Here is a 13710-nt window from a genome sequence, read left to right as displayed (position 1 = left end):
TCCTTTCTGCCTCATGGAACAAGTTGTATAGGGACAGAACGCTCCCAACCGGCAGATCTCTGCCGAGAGAGCTGCAGTCTGGGCACGTGCTCTGTCGGTACAACTGTCAATGGTTTGCCGACAGACGCCTGCAGTCCAGACATAGCGTATGAGGAAAAGCTGTGGCCTAGCAATAAACTTACTTTGGGGGAAAGATGGCAGGGTGGAAACTGGAAGCAGGAGGTATGCCGAATGGCGGGAAGACAGCTGGGGAACAATGTGCAGAGTGGACTGCAGTGGAAGCTGGATGAAGTTGTGATGAGTGGATATTGTATCCGGGTCAGGTCTGTGTGGAACTTGTAGGGAAGTAGCAGAGACTGAGCAGTGACCCTCTGCACAGGGACCCCAGTGAGATACCTCTGTGACCCTGGCTTCAACACCGACTCCTATTCAGCTCTGGCAGACACTGGACCGGAGAGACACCAAGCACTTGGTCAGAGGAACCATAAAACTCCAGTGTATCTCTTCCCCCAAGAGCTTAAATAGGAACTGCTGCTATATTACCTTAAACTGCAACTGGCTAAGCCACTGTACCTAAAGTACAGGCTGAAACTCCCAAAACCGGCATTTTCTCATCTGGCAATATCCGTCTTCTGGAAGGACCATGGATGTTACTGCACCAGAGATGCTGGGGTGAGAATTTAGTACGGACAGCCTGGCTGCCTTGGGAAGAGGAGCCCAGCAGGGCTTGTGTCTCTGGCCAGAGGCACAGCCAGCCTTTGCAGGACCAGGGCTGCATCTGTCGCCTTCAGAGCTGGGGCTGCACTAACAGCCTGGCTGGGACTGCACCAAGTGCTCGCAGGGCTGGGGCTGTGCTGATCTCTGTAGGGCCTGACTGGTCTCAGATGAGGGAATTTGCCAGGCAAAGGGTGGTCCCCTGCTCTGGCCACCTAGTCTGCTTCTGGCTTCTCTGTTGCCCCTCCCCCAAGTCCAGCCCCAGGGTCCCTGACCTCCTGCCTGGACCCTGGCCCCTTCTGGGCTGACACCAACCCGGCAACATCCTGACGTGGCCACAGACAAGACTAGTTAGGTCCCAAGGTTGCTGGGTGAGGGAGGTGGAACCTGTATTGGCAATCTTTCCCCTTCTGCCAGGCCTCGTAATACGACCCATCATTTAGCTACATGTCTGAGAAGCTCCCCCGCCCACCCCCATGGGGCAGGCAGTTGCCTTGGGGCTCAGTAATGCCAAAGAGCCTGGGGCTCCTGGCCAGCACTGCTAGTGCAGCAACAGCAGCAGCCAATGGCTGGAGCACTGCAGATCATCTGATTATCCCAGCCACATGCCTTCCGCCTGAGGCCCCACCCCTTCTGACAGCACAGAGCCGAGCCCCTCTCCCCCCCACCCCACCTTGCTGGGGACCTGCAGGGGCTGTCAGCTCCCCTGTGTCAGAGTCTTTGTGGAAACCCACCAGGCCTCGTGCCTGTAGAACATAACATCAGGCCGGCCACCAGTGCTTGCCTCTGAGTTGCAGTACACCTGCCACACTGCTTGTACCTTTGAGGTCTGCGGTGCCATAGCACTGAGCAGTTATCACAGTGGCCTTGGTCACAGCCAGCTGGTGAATGTGGCTGGAAAGGTTAGGGTGCACATACCAAAGGACTACTCCGGGGCTGAAACAAGCAATTGTGATAACAAAAGCATTGTCTTGGGCAGTGCTGGATTAAGGGTATGAGGGGCCTAAGGCCAACAGAAGGGAAGGGTCTAAGTATCAATTACTTATTGCAGAAAAAATGACATCATCAAACATTTTTAAGCATATTTAAATTTTTATATAAAATTAACAAGTTTATCCTGCTCTCTCTGTACCCAGTTCTGCACGCCCAATTTTGTTCCCCTTAGCTTCAGCTGTGGTGAACTCATGAATGGTGGATGCTGTGCTGTCCTCCCAGGCCTCCTTCCTCCTAGGTAATGGAGTGCTCATCTGTATGATAACGAACACTGTAACATTTCCCATCCTGCTCACCTTTCAGCCACGTGCTTCCACCCCATGACCCCACTTGATATGGCCACAGTGCAAAGCCAGAGCCCTGCTGCAGGTGTTTTCCCAGGCTGTGGACACTATACCACATACCCTATTTCACTCTGGCTGCAGAGCAGGGGGCAGCTAGCTTTGGGAATGTAAAAGGAGACCACGCAGACGTAGAGGACGTTGAGGAAGTAGTAGTGGGAAAATTAAACTGGATAACATTGTATTTTAGGCTGTCTTGCGCTGGCAGCTGTCTATGTGGCTGATGACAATGGAGTACTGTTTTCATGTCGAACCCAAATATTATTTGTGGGAGGCTAGCCATGTTATGTCATTAATCTCCAGTGATTCACCACCTCAGGCCATTCTGTCACCACAGCTGTAACCCCCAGCCTCAAGGCGACTCCTTCACATCCCCACAACTGCAGATCTGGGACCACTTCCGCACCTTTAGCAGCACACAGGAACTTGTAACTTTATGCACCCTCAGGGGAGGGGTCTGCAACCAAATCAGCGAGAAGAGACATTTTTTCAAATTCAGTTATAAAATCAATACTCTAAGAGCTGCAATGCACGTGAATAGGAGACAGTCCTTAATAAATAACGTCAAACCGCACTTTTTAATCACCCCTAGTTTAAGAACAGCGCACACACAATGATTTGTACCAGTTAGAAAGTTGTTACCCCCATCTCCAGGCTTTACTCGCCTCAGCTCCCAAATCTGCCCCCCATCCCCAACTTCATCCCCCCGCATCCTGCAAACCCAACCCCCATCCCCAGGCTTCACCCCTCTGAGCCCCAACCTCCCCCCCACCCACAGGCGTAACTCACCTCAGCACATGCATTTCTGCAGCAGTTGCGGCTGCCACCTCCCCCCACTGCTCCTCCCTGTCTCCTCCTTCTTGGAGCAGTTGCATGGCTCCAAGAGGGGCGGGCTCAGCTGCCTCCCCGCCGGTCCCCCCAGCTCTCCTGTTAGCTTAGACTTCGGCCCACATGGGGCGGCTTCCTGCCCAGCCGGTTTTCTCTTCCAGGCACCTGGACACAGCTGATGGCTGAGCGGCTCCGGCTGCCATCACTTAAACAAAAACATTAAATGCAGTTGGTTCAACAGCAAGCAACTGAGTTTAGATTTTTGCGTGAGCAGGGGCAGCCTCCAGAGCCACACAGGGAGTCAGCGGGGGAAGTGCTCAGAGCCACTTGCAGCTCCAGAGCTGCAGGTTGCCAACCCCTGCCCTAGAGGCACTGAGTCTGCACGCTAGGGAGATCGTGACAGCCAGCTGGCTAAAATCGGGTAGAGCACAAGGCTTTTGCCCCTATGGTCACAGGTTCATTCTCCCCTGTCGACGACCTGGGTCCATCGGCCTTGTGATTAGATAACCCAGGCTGTGGCCACGCTAGCCCCCATCTTTTGGAAGAGACACGGTAATGAGGGATTTCAGCTGATGCTAATGAGGAGCTGCCACGAATATGCAGCACCTCATTAGCATAACGGTAGCCACACAGGCTTCAAAATGCCGCTTTCGAATCATGCACCACCTGTGTAGATGGGGGCCTTTAGAAAGGACCCCCTGGCCTTCGAAAGCTCCTTCTTCCCAAAATCAAGTAGGTAAAAGGGGCTTTCGAAGTCCAGGGGGTCCTTTCACAAGGTCCCTGTCTACACAGGAGGCATGCATTTCAAAAGCGGCACTTTTGAAGAACACGCAGCTGCCGTTATGCCATGAGGCACTGCATATTCATGTCAGCACCTCATTAGCATCTGTCAAAATCCCTCATTACCGTGCCCCTTCTGAAAGGAGGCGTCTAGTCTAGATGTGGCCAGAGAATATAGGGGGAATTCAACCGCTGTTGCTGCCCCACACCAGGCCCCTGTGTTAATCCCCAAGCTGGCATCCCTTGGAGCAGAGGTGCTAGGGTTTATGTGGGGGGCAACAGGGTGGTGGCAGGAAGGGATGGGGCTGGGAAACAGATAAAGACACCCTCTCCTGCTCACAGGCCACCAGGACTCCCAGGCTGCCCTTCAGATCTGCTTCAGCTGTAAATGGCCCAGGGCTCATGAGTTTAAGCCCCTGCTTTATAGAGTGACCCAGAGACTCTGCATTGAACTGAACAGCCTTCAACAACTGGAGATAATTTAAAACAAAACAAAAATGAATCTGTCACCAATCTGGGGAGTGACCTCAAATGGCCAGTAGGAATATGTCCCCACTGCAATGAAAAACCTGCCAGTGCTGAGTCTCAGAGCTGAGATCAAGTTGCTTGGGCTATGGGACTAAAAACAGCTGTGTAGACACCTGGGCGTGTACTGGAACCCAGGCTCTGAGACCCACTCTCCCACATCTCTTGCTGCAACTGGAATGTTCACACTGATACTTTATAGCACCATAACCCACACCCCATGAGCATGAATCAGCTGACACAGGCCAGCTGTGGCCCTGCTGTGGGTTTCTTATTGCACTGTAGATGTGCCCTAAGATGTTCCTGTGGTCTGAAGAGCAAACAGAGATGGAACAGGGTCAGGCATTTTGCTTCAGAATGACTTTCCAGTGGAAAATATGGGCCACAGTACCCACTGCATCTGCACGGGTGGGTCTGAGGGGGAAATAAGGTTTGTAATAAAGCTCTCCCCACTCAGCTTAGTCATAGTACAAACCCCTGACATTTCACTCTGTTCATGTTAGGTTGAGCTTGTGCATTTAGTGCTCATGTGAGATACATATGGAGAGACACATCTCACAGGGCTGGAAGGGACCTTGGGAGGTCATCAAGTCCAGTCTCCTGCCCTCACAGAAGGACCAAGCACCATCCTTGGCAGTTTTTTTTTTTGTTTGATCTATTTGCCTCAGATCCCTAAATGGTCCCCTCAAGGACTGACCTCACAACCCCGATTTTAACAGACCCAAGTGTAAACCACTGACTCCTACTGAGAGAAACCTTCTACCCACAGAAAAGGTGTGTCACAGAAAGCTGCAGATCAACTTTCCCCTGTGCTGTCAACCAACATGCTTCAATCTTTGCCTCAGGGGGACTATCTGAAAGTGCCAGGGGATTTCTGGCACAGTCTCCATGCTCATTCAGTCTTTAGCCTTCTGGAAACAGCCAATGAGAGTCACCTGGCTGAAAGGTACAAGCTCTGGGGCAGAGGAACAGATCTCAGATAAGAGGCTCTGCTCAAATTCCTTACAGCTGCAGGAACCAGATGGCCTCCTCCGTGGAAACAGGACCACTCCCTTATCAGAGGATCACAGGCTGCAGAGGGTCATTTTGTTCATTTCATATTTCCAAAACTAAGGATGGCAACAGACAGTAAAATGCTGTAGGAAATGGTGACGAGGTCAAATTGATTCATTTAGCAGGGGAATGAAGCAACTGGAGGTGAAGCAAGGGCCACAGAGTAGGAAATTAATACCTAGCACAAACCTAATCAAATTTACCAACCCCTGAGAGTGAGCTGTGGGCAGTAGCAGGTGTGTCTTTTCTACTGATTTCCATCAAATGAGTTTGCTGTATTTAGCCATTAAAAAGTAGAAAAGCAACATAATTATCCCTTTTAGCCTTTTTGACTGGGATGGAGAAATGCATTCTGTTGACCTGCTCAGGTTTTAGAAGAAGTACAGTAACATATTTTTCCTTTTATTTGTATGTAGTAGTGAGTAAGCACTAGCCAAAAGGAAAATGCTATGATTCTGTCTCTTGAGCTAACATTTTGAAATCAGGTATAGATTCTAGAGTTGTCTTTCTGTTACTTTTAATCAAACACATGGTAGCTGTAGGTTTCTGTTGAAATATTCTGCTAAAAGATTGCCTATCAACTAGTGTAAGAGATACTAATTATGCTAATCAGCCTTGGAAAAATAACTTTTTGGGATTGTGTTTCAAATTGACTTGTTCAAGAGAAAACAATGCTTCCAAAACATTTTAACTGATATCTTGAATGTTGTGGCTCTTTAGCACTTTGAAACTTCTTGGGCTTAAAATGTGAAATTACATTTAATGATATAGGATTCTTTATGGGTCTGTGGTAAATTCTCTGACTCATTCAGGGATAGTGAAAGTAATGCTTAAATAGTCTTTTTTTTTTTTCTTCATTAAAATATCTGCTAGAATAGCAACAATTTCTGTTTGCTAAATGTCATTTCTTGGTAACATTTTGTTATTCTCTAAATCAGCTTTCAGGTGTTGCTATATTAAAGAGAATGAAGTTTTCTAGTGGTAGTCTGTCTGTGTCTGTGAGTGGGTAGTTTATGCTCAGCTGGCCCACTAAAATGTGAAGCCTGTACCACAGTCTCATTTCCAGCTGTACCAGAACAAGGCGGCTTGGAACAGTGACAAATTTTAAAAAGTTTGTTTTTTAAGAGGCAAACCAATTTAAAACTCTTGAAAACTGTAGTTGCTAAATGATATTAAGAACTTGCTTTAAATACTACCTCAAGAAGTCATAACAGACTAATATAGCTATAGCTGTCTTGTTTGCATCTGTCTGACAGGCTACTGGATGAAAGCAGAAGTTCAAAATGTCTAGGGAGTCTAAAAGATAATTTGTGTAAATTCCTGAATAACTGTTCTACTTCCTTTTTAGTTTCTTGAACTTGTGTTTGTATGGAAAATGCTATTGCATTCTAATGTGTTAATAAAACAAGTCTCATTAATGATTAGAACTTTAATGAGACTGATTTCTGGAAAGAAAAATGTAGCTAAAAGATCAGTTTATTTCTAACAGCCATAGAGCTAGTAAAATTTCTTTAAATAGAAACAGGAATTTCTTTTCCTTCTTTCCACAAAGTAGCTTGAGTTCTTTAATTATTTTCAGCTGAGAGAGAGGCTCAAATATTATCCAAGAATTTTGAGACAACAACTATCTCCTGTTGTCTGTAGACTGCCTATTAGAGATGAACTGCTGCAAAGAATAAGCTTTTAACTCAATATATCTGATGTTTGTGTTTAGGCTTTTCCTTTCAAATACTCTTCAAAAAGAGAAATCCATGATGTCTTCTGAAAATGGAACCAACAAACGTCATAACCCAGTAGACAGCATTTGCCGAAAGATCAAGACTATCCAGATGATGGACCAAGTCTCAAACCCTGCTTTACAGATCCCAAAATTTCAGTCTAGAAACTTTGACAGCCCACAGACAAACATCAAGAAAAACTTAGAGGAGATACTGAAGAAAAGGACCTTTAAAAGCCATGAAACTAGTGGGCCATGTTTCCTAAGCCCCACTAGAGATACTGTCTTCTCTCCGTGCCCACAGGCCATGGGCCGCAGACAACGCACATCTGACTTTCATGCTGGCAATGCAACCTATTCCATTGGTAAAAATAAAGAGAAGACTGGCAAGCCATGGCTACCCATTGGCCAAATTGAGAGTTCTCCATCTCTTCTCAAAACTGGAGACACTAACATCTATATGGGTCAACTTTGGGCAGCTTCCAATACTGAACGTAAAGATTTGCCTCCTGAGGATAGCTACCTTACATCAAGTCCAAACTTGCCTTTCTTAACGACAGTCCAAAAGGCAGAATGTTTTGCATTCCAATCTCCTGTGGTGAAGAGACTGTCTCTGAGTGAAAGAGGTAAACAATACCAATATACACAAAGGAGCCAATTTTCTTTCGGCCAACCACAAACACTAGGTTGCCTAATGATGGCTGAAAGCGAGGATTGAAGTTATTCTTTAAAAAGGTCCTGAAACATGGCACTGATGTGTTATTTAGTCTGTGAGCCTATCACCCCTTTCTACTCTTTATGAAGGCATACTCTAAAATCTTCTTATCCACATGCTGTGTCCCTGTGTATATAGAGTCTGCTACATAACCATATTTAGTTCCCAGACCAGCCAATTAAAATGTGTGGGAAGACACTGTTCACTTCAATGGGTCTATGCACAAGTGCAGGAGTCTGCATGTTAGCTGGATGAGTAAAGGCTTGCTGCTTAGTTTGCACCACCCCTTAGATGACATGGGAATGCCATGTAAACTTCTGCTGTTGCGGGGGGGGGAACCCAAAAAGGTGGTTGTTACCCAAGCCCTCCAGCTTACAGGAAGCCACACACGAGAGATTCAAATGCCGTCCAGATGATAAGCAGAGTGCGTGTAGCTGGTGGCATGTGTTTCTACTGGGGCTGCAAATCCACACATGCCTTGGGGCACATAACAAAATTTATTCTGCACATGGATGGGAAAAATTAGAGGGACCACTGCTCATGGTATCTGTAAGAGAATCAGATGAAGTACAATTTTTATCCCGTATAGGCTGGCAATTATCATGGGTGAATAAAGCCGACAACACTTACGATGTGAGCTTAATCTGTGAAGAAGACTTGCTGACCACTATCTTCTGTGCATGTGACACAGAACGCAGAGGTACTTAAACTCTTTCCCCTTTCTCCCACTCCCTAGTTACTGTTTTTTGTTTTTGTTTTTGTTTTTTTTGAGCAAATTTCAAGACTTAGGTCTTACTAGAATCTCAAAGAAAATATAACGTGTTTGGGATGTAGAGAGAGGGGATGGTCTCATGGCTAAATCAAAGGACTGGTAGTTCGGGGATTGGGAATTCCTGGCCTTCCCACAAACCCCTAGTATGGCACAGTTAGTTACCTAGCCTCTGTCTGGCTGTTTCCTGTTTGTAAAACACAGGCAATTGCTTACCTGAGGCAAAAAATGTTTAAAAATGACTTTGAGATCATTTGAAATATGTTCTGGAAATGCAAATTACAAGCAGATCTGTAGACCCTTAGAGACTAACAGATTTATCACATCATGAGCTTTCATGGTCTGTTTGTGAGGCTACCAACTAACAGAGTTGCCCTTCTGAAATACTGTGTCAGTGAAGTAATAGGAGTCTTTCCATAGAAGTTTCAGCTTGCTGCCGTCTCATACTTAGAGCTAATTATGTTTCTTTGTGCACTTCTATGATAAATGGCTATTTCCCCACAGCCGTTCTTGTCAAAAGTCTGTTTGGCTGAAATTTTGAGGTAGCTTAATGGGTGTGTGGCGGGGGGGAAGTAACTAACTGTTTTCAGATCAATTATGGATATAATTGCTTAACTTTCATCTTTGAGCTCTTCCTTTTTTAAGGAGGCCAGTGTGGGTGTCAGGTTAGAACCCCAATCTCTTATTGTCCAGAATAATATTTGCTATGGATTCAGGCTCTGTCTCAAATCTTTCAGAGCTTAAATAGAACTCTTCATGTTACTTTTCTCTCCTGGCTTCTACCTCTCTGTTGCACTACAATTCTTCTAGTCTGTAGCTGGTCTGGAGCTTCACCAAGTCACTTAGACACACAGAAACTTAGATTCAGGCATGCTATGAATGTATTCCAATCACCTATTCCAATTGCCTGTTTACAATTGTACCTGGTTTCAAAAGTCAAGACACAGACTGATTTTTATGCTTTTAAGGAAAAGTAGCAGTTTCCAAGATAGTTGATTATCTGAGACATACAACTAGCCGGGGATCAGAAGACAGTGGCCTTGAAGAGCTGTGTAATATGCTTGATCCTGATAAAAGGGACATCTCAATGGATCTAGAAACATACCATGCTATTATGAAAGAATGGATTGAAGACTGTAAGAGAAAATGGTAACTATCTTTTTGTCTTCTAATATAGCCTCTATCAACAGGAGACAATAAAAATAACTTGTTCAGATTGCGGTGCTAATACACTGTGTGCATGTTAGCATCCTGAACTTGTACAATAGAAACCAAAGAGTGGCTTTTGACCACACATCGTCCTACATAATAATAATAATTAATAATAATAAAATCAGCAAGAAATCAAAGGTCACACTATATCTTAAGGAGCAGTAATATATTTTTGTGGATGTATATTGTAAGGAACTTGAAGGTACTTTTAATAGAATGAGCGTTAACTAGAGGCTGTGTAGTGTGAATCTCATGGCTTGCTTGTTTCAGGGAAGATACTTCTAAGGAGACAGCCCCCAGTACAGAAGATTCTGTCTTTAAAGTGCACGAGAGCATTCTGACCGGTATGAAATATTTCATTCTTACTCTGGAACACTTGGCTTAGTTTTCTTAAACTAAAACTGGAAAAATGTCTTTCAGCAAAAAAGACTCCTGCTAGGACAAACATTACATCAGGAAGTTTAGAGGCCATAGGTGGAGATGTGTCCAAAGGAGACCTGTAAGTTTTGGTCCTGCAATGCTTTCCTTAAACCTCAGACAGTTTTTCTCCAGAAGAAAGTTTTGGCCTAGTAAAGAGGTAATTAGGGGATCAAAGAGCATTTCTTTGCACAGTTGCTAGCAGCAGATCTCAACTTGTTTAATCGTGCACCAGTCTTTGTGTCTGACAGCAGCCACCACTTTCTGGACACCCTGATCTGAAGGTGGACTGAGTGGTAGCCAGCCATCACACACAGTGGTGGCAATACCATACCATGCTACCAGCTGAGAGTAATGCTGCCCTCAGAGCCAAGTGCCTAGCTAGAAGCCACCTCTCTCCATTTGCTCTGCTCTGAATATTTGCAGAAAGTGGGTGGATGGGTGGGGCAGAGGGGGTAGGATGTTCCCTATAAATTGTGCCCCCCACTTCAGGAATCTCTGGTTGCTAGAGTCTCTTTGGGCTTGCAAGAACATGATTAATTTTTGATTGAATACAGGGAGACCTCTGATTTGATTACCTGTGTAGCCGACCTTCAGTTCAAGAACCAGAAACTTCAGGAGGAGAACAGCAAACTAAAGCTGACAGTTGAAGCATTGGAAGAAACCAGTAATAAACTAATGGAGGATCATGAGGATCTACATAATCAAATAAAAAGGTGGAACGTGTCAATCACAAGTTAAATAATTTTCAACTCCTGCAGTCTGGAAGGGGTAACCAGCTGTGCAAAAACTCCCTGTGATGGACCTCTTGCATTTGTTTTATAAAACTGGAAATAATGAGAACCACTTCAGCCAGCCAACAGCTGTGAAAAGTCCCTGGAGGGATTGGGGGAGGTAGGGAAGAGGATCTCATTTGAACTCAATAGTTCGTACACTTAGTTCATGTGTGGAAGATTCTGCCTGAAGCAGGGTTTTGAAGAGGGGGTTATCTCACCTATTATGTGAGTGCATAAGTGCTAGACTCAAGTGATTCTCTCTCCCTCTCCTGAGTCTTCTCTCTGGAACTTCAGCTGAGCGACAGAGCCTGAAAGACCTTCAAAGTGGTAGTTGTCATATATTGACAATGTGCTTGAGGAACACCTTTCTGAATAGAGACAGCAGGAAGATGTTTTTGGTCACATCATATAAACATGCACAGATAGGTCATCCTATCAACATACTTGTTTTCCCATAATTTATTTTGCTATCTATTTAGGGCTTTAGCAAGAACAAAATATTGGTAGTGACCATGGAAACGAACAGTCTGCCTGACTGTTCAATAGACAAACACAGCAGAACATGCTGGTAATTGGTCTCATACTTGTTGAAGTTGTAAGTTAAGTGTGATCCAAGAACAAGCCTGTAGCTGCTCAGATGCTCTTCATTGAGTACACCTGGGCTGAATGAAGGCAACAGAGATGCAGCAGAGGCCTTGGTGGTATGATGGGCCGGTGGGAGAGGAGGGAATCCTGAAATAGACAGAAATGAAAAAATTCCATAGAAAGTCATTCCATAGACAAAAAGCAGGCTTAAATTTAACTAAAATGGCAGATTCTTGCTTTCTGCCTTAATATGCCAGAAGAATGAGCCCCAGGGTTCTCTTGCTGTGTCTAAAAATACTATGGCCCTCCCTTTTTCTGGGACCCCATTCTTTAAATACCCCTTTAACCCCCCCCCCCCCCCCCGCAAACTCATGCATCTGATGAAGCGGGTCTTTGTACACAAAAGCTTATGCTCCACAATTTCTGTTAGTCTATAAGGTGCTACAAGACTTCTTGTTGTTCTCAAACCTACAGACTAACACGGTTATCTCTCTGATAAAAAATACTATGTACATCATAAGCTTTAAAAATCTAATGCCTGTGGTTTTACTGGATTCTTTCTGCAGTGCCCAGCAGTCTGTTATGAGAGCAAAATCATTAAAGGAGGAACTGGAAGAAATGAAAATTAACCTGAACATCTCAGAAGAGAAGACACGCAATGTTGTGACCCAGCATAAACAGCTAGTAGGTCCTCTGGTGATACGTAAAAGTAAAAAGCAGCAGCAATGGATATGAGTTGCTTATTATAAAATCAGAAACTAGGTCACCTTAATATCGCTGGTAGTTCATACAGCTTTGGAAATAAAACTCTGGTCTTAACTTTGGCTGTGTCTACACTACCTCCCTACTTCGAAGGGAGGATGGTAAGTAGGGTGTTGGGAGATTATTAATGAAGTGCTGCACTGCATATGCAGCACTTCATTAAGCTAATTCTCCCCTGCAGCAACGTTGAAGTGCTGGCTCCCGTGTAGCTGTGGCTAACCCAGCAGTACTTCAAGGTGCCCGGGCAACTTCAAAGTCCCTTTAGTCCTCAAAATTCTGCTCATGTGCTGCTCTTGGCCCCCCATGCTGGTCTAATGTCATTCTGTCATTGAATTTTTGGCTCCTTCACTTGGTTTCTTGCAAGATCAAGACAGTAACTTTGAAGCTAAGGTCACCAAAGCATTTTGATAATATTTCCATGAGTCATATGATTCTACCTTTAAAATGTGGCTTGCTGACTCTTCTCTTATTCTCTACGACTAGGAAAAAGAGAATCAATCTCTCATCATCAAGATCTCTTCTCTTCAGGAAGAGGTAGAGTATATATGAATGTCACGAATCATTGAATACTAAAATGGGAAGTGACCTCAAGATCCTCAAGTCCAGTCCTCTGCCCTCATGGCAGGATCAAGTATCATCATCCCTGTTTACTTATCCAAACTGTTCTTAAATATCTCCAATGATGGAGATTCTACAACCAGCCCAGGCAATTTATTCCAGTACTTGACTGCCCGTAGAGTTTGGAATTTTTCCTAGTGTCCATCTAAACCTGCATCAGACGAAGTGGGTCTTTGCCCACGAAAGCTTATGCTCATACATTTCTGTGAGTCTATAAGGTGCCACAGGACCCCTCACTGCTTTTTCATAATTTCATAGTGAGTCATCACAAGTCTCCAAAATGTGCTATATTTCAGATTCATCTGGCAGGTTAGAGAGGACAAGGGCTGGTTTGTTGGGATGAGGGTCCCTACTATGGATGGTTTTTTTTTTTTTTTTTATTTGTTTTTTTTTTTTAAAACAAAGTCCACTCTAGATAGCCCAAACAATAGACTAGTGTCCATCTCTAAATTGTTGTCCTTAACATGCACTTCTGTTTCACCACTCAACTAAGCTATGTGGAACATTCAGCCCAGCTTCTGTCCATCAATATGTCCCTGGCTGTAACCTATTTGTGTTGAGAGAACTCCCTAAAGTCTGTATTACAGATCATGGCTTAACAGAGTTTTCAGGGGAATAGAGATGCTGTTTTAGTGACATTGCCATTTTAGAATGTCTGGTGTTGTAGCTGATTGGAGGGAAATATGAAGATCACTACAAAGGTAGTTTATTGTAAAATATTGTAATGACATATTACACTTGAATTTCCTGGAAAATGTTTTATTCATAGGGTGTTTAGGTTTTTTGTGTTGAGGGGAAAATGAAAGGGGAGAGGAACATGCCATAGGGAATAATGACCCATAAAAGGTAGTGCAACAAACAAAAGAAATAATCTCCAAAACCAGAGAACTCTGTCCTGAGCTATT

The 13710-nt window shown here is 44.7% G+C and overlaps 1 protein-coding gene across 1 annotated transcript in view; it reads left to right on the top strand.

Moving 5' to 3' along the window:
• The first annotated feature begins 231 nt into the window (after positions 1 to 231).
• IRAG2 (inositol 1,4,5-triphosphate receptor associated 2) overlaps positions 232 to 13710 on the top strand; it is a 71142-nt gene continuing 57663 nt past the window's right edge. The window contains exons 1-9 of the mRNA XM_074998480.1: positions 232 to 323; positions 6949 to 7577; positions 8256 to 8366; positions 9404 to 9584; positions 9918 to 9991; positions 10068 to 10146; positions 10622 to 10780; positions 11992 to 12109; positions 12671 to 12721. Of these exons, the coding sequence (XP_074854581.1) occupies positions 232 to 323; positions 6949 to 7577; positions 8256 to 8366; positions 9404 to 9584; positions 9918 to 9991; positions 10068 to 10146; positions 10622 to 10780; positions 11992 to 12109; positions 12671 to 12721 (1494 nt within the window). The remainder of the gene's footprint in view (positions 324 to 6948; positions 7578 to 8255; positions 8367 to 9403; positions 9585 to 9917; positions 9992 to 10067; positions 10147 to 10621; positions 10781 to 11991; positions 12110 to 12670; positions 12722 to 13710) is intronic.

The sequence above is a fragment of the Carettochelys insculpta genome, chromosome 1, assembly GCF_033958435.1.
Source record: "Carettochelys insculpta isolate YL-2023 chromosome 1, ASM3395843v1, whole genome shotgun sequence".
Lineage (NCBI taxonomy): Eukaryota > Metazoa > Chordata > Testudines > Carettochelyidae > Carettochelys > Carettochelys insculpta.
The sequence above is the reverse complement of the archived record's forward strand: the minus strand, read 5'-3'. Positions and strand labels throughout refer to the sequence as shown.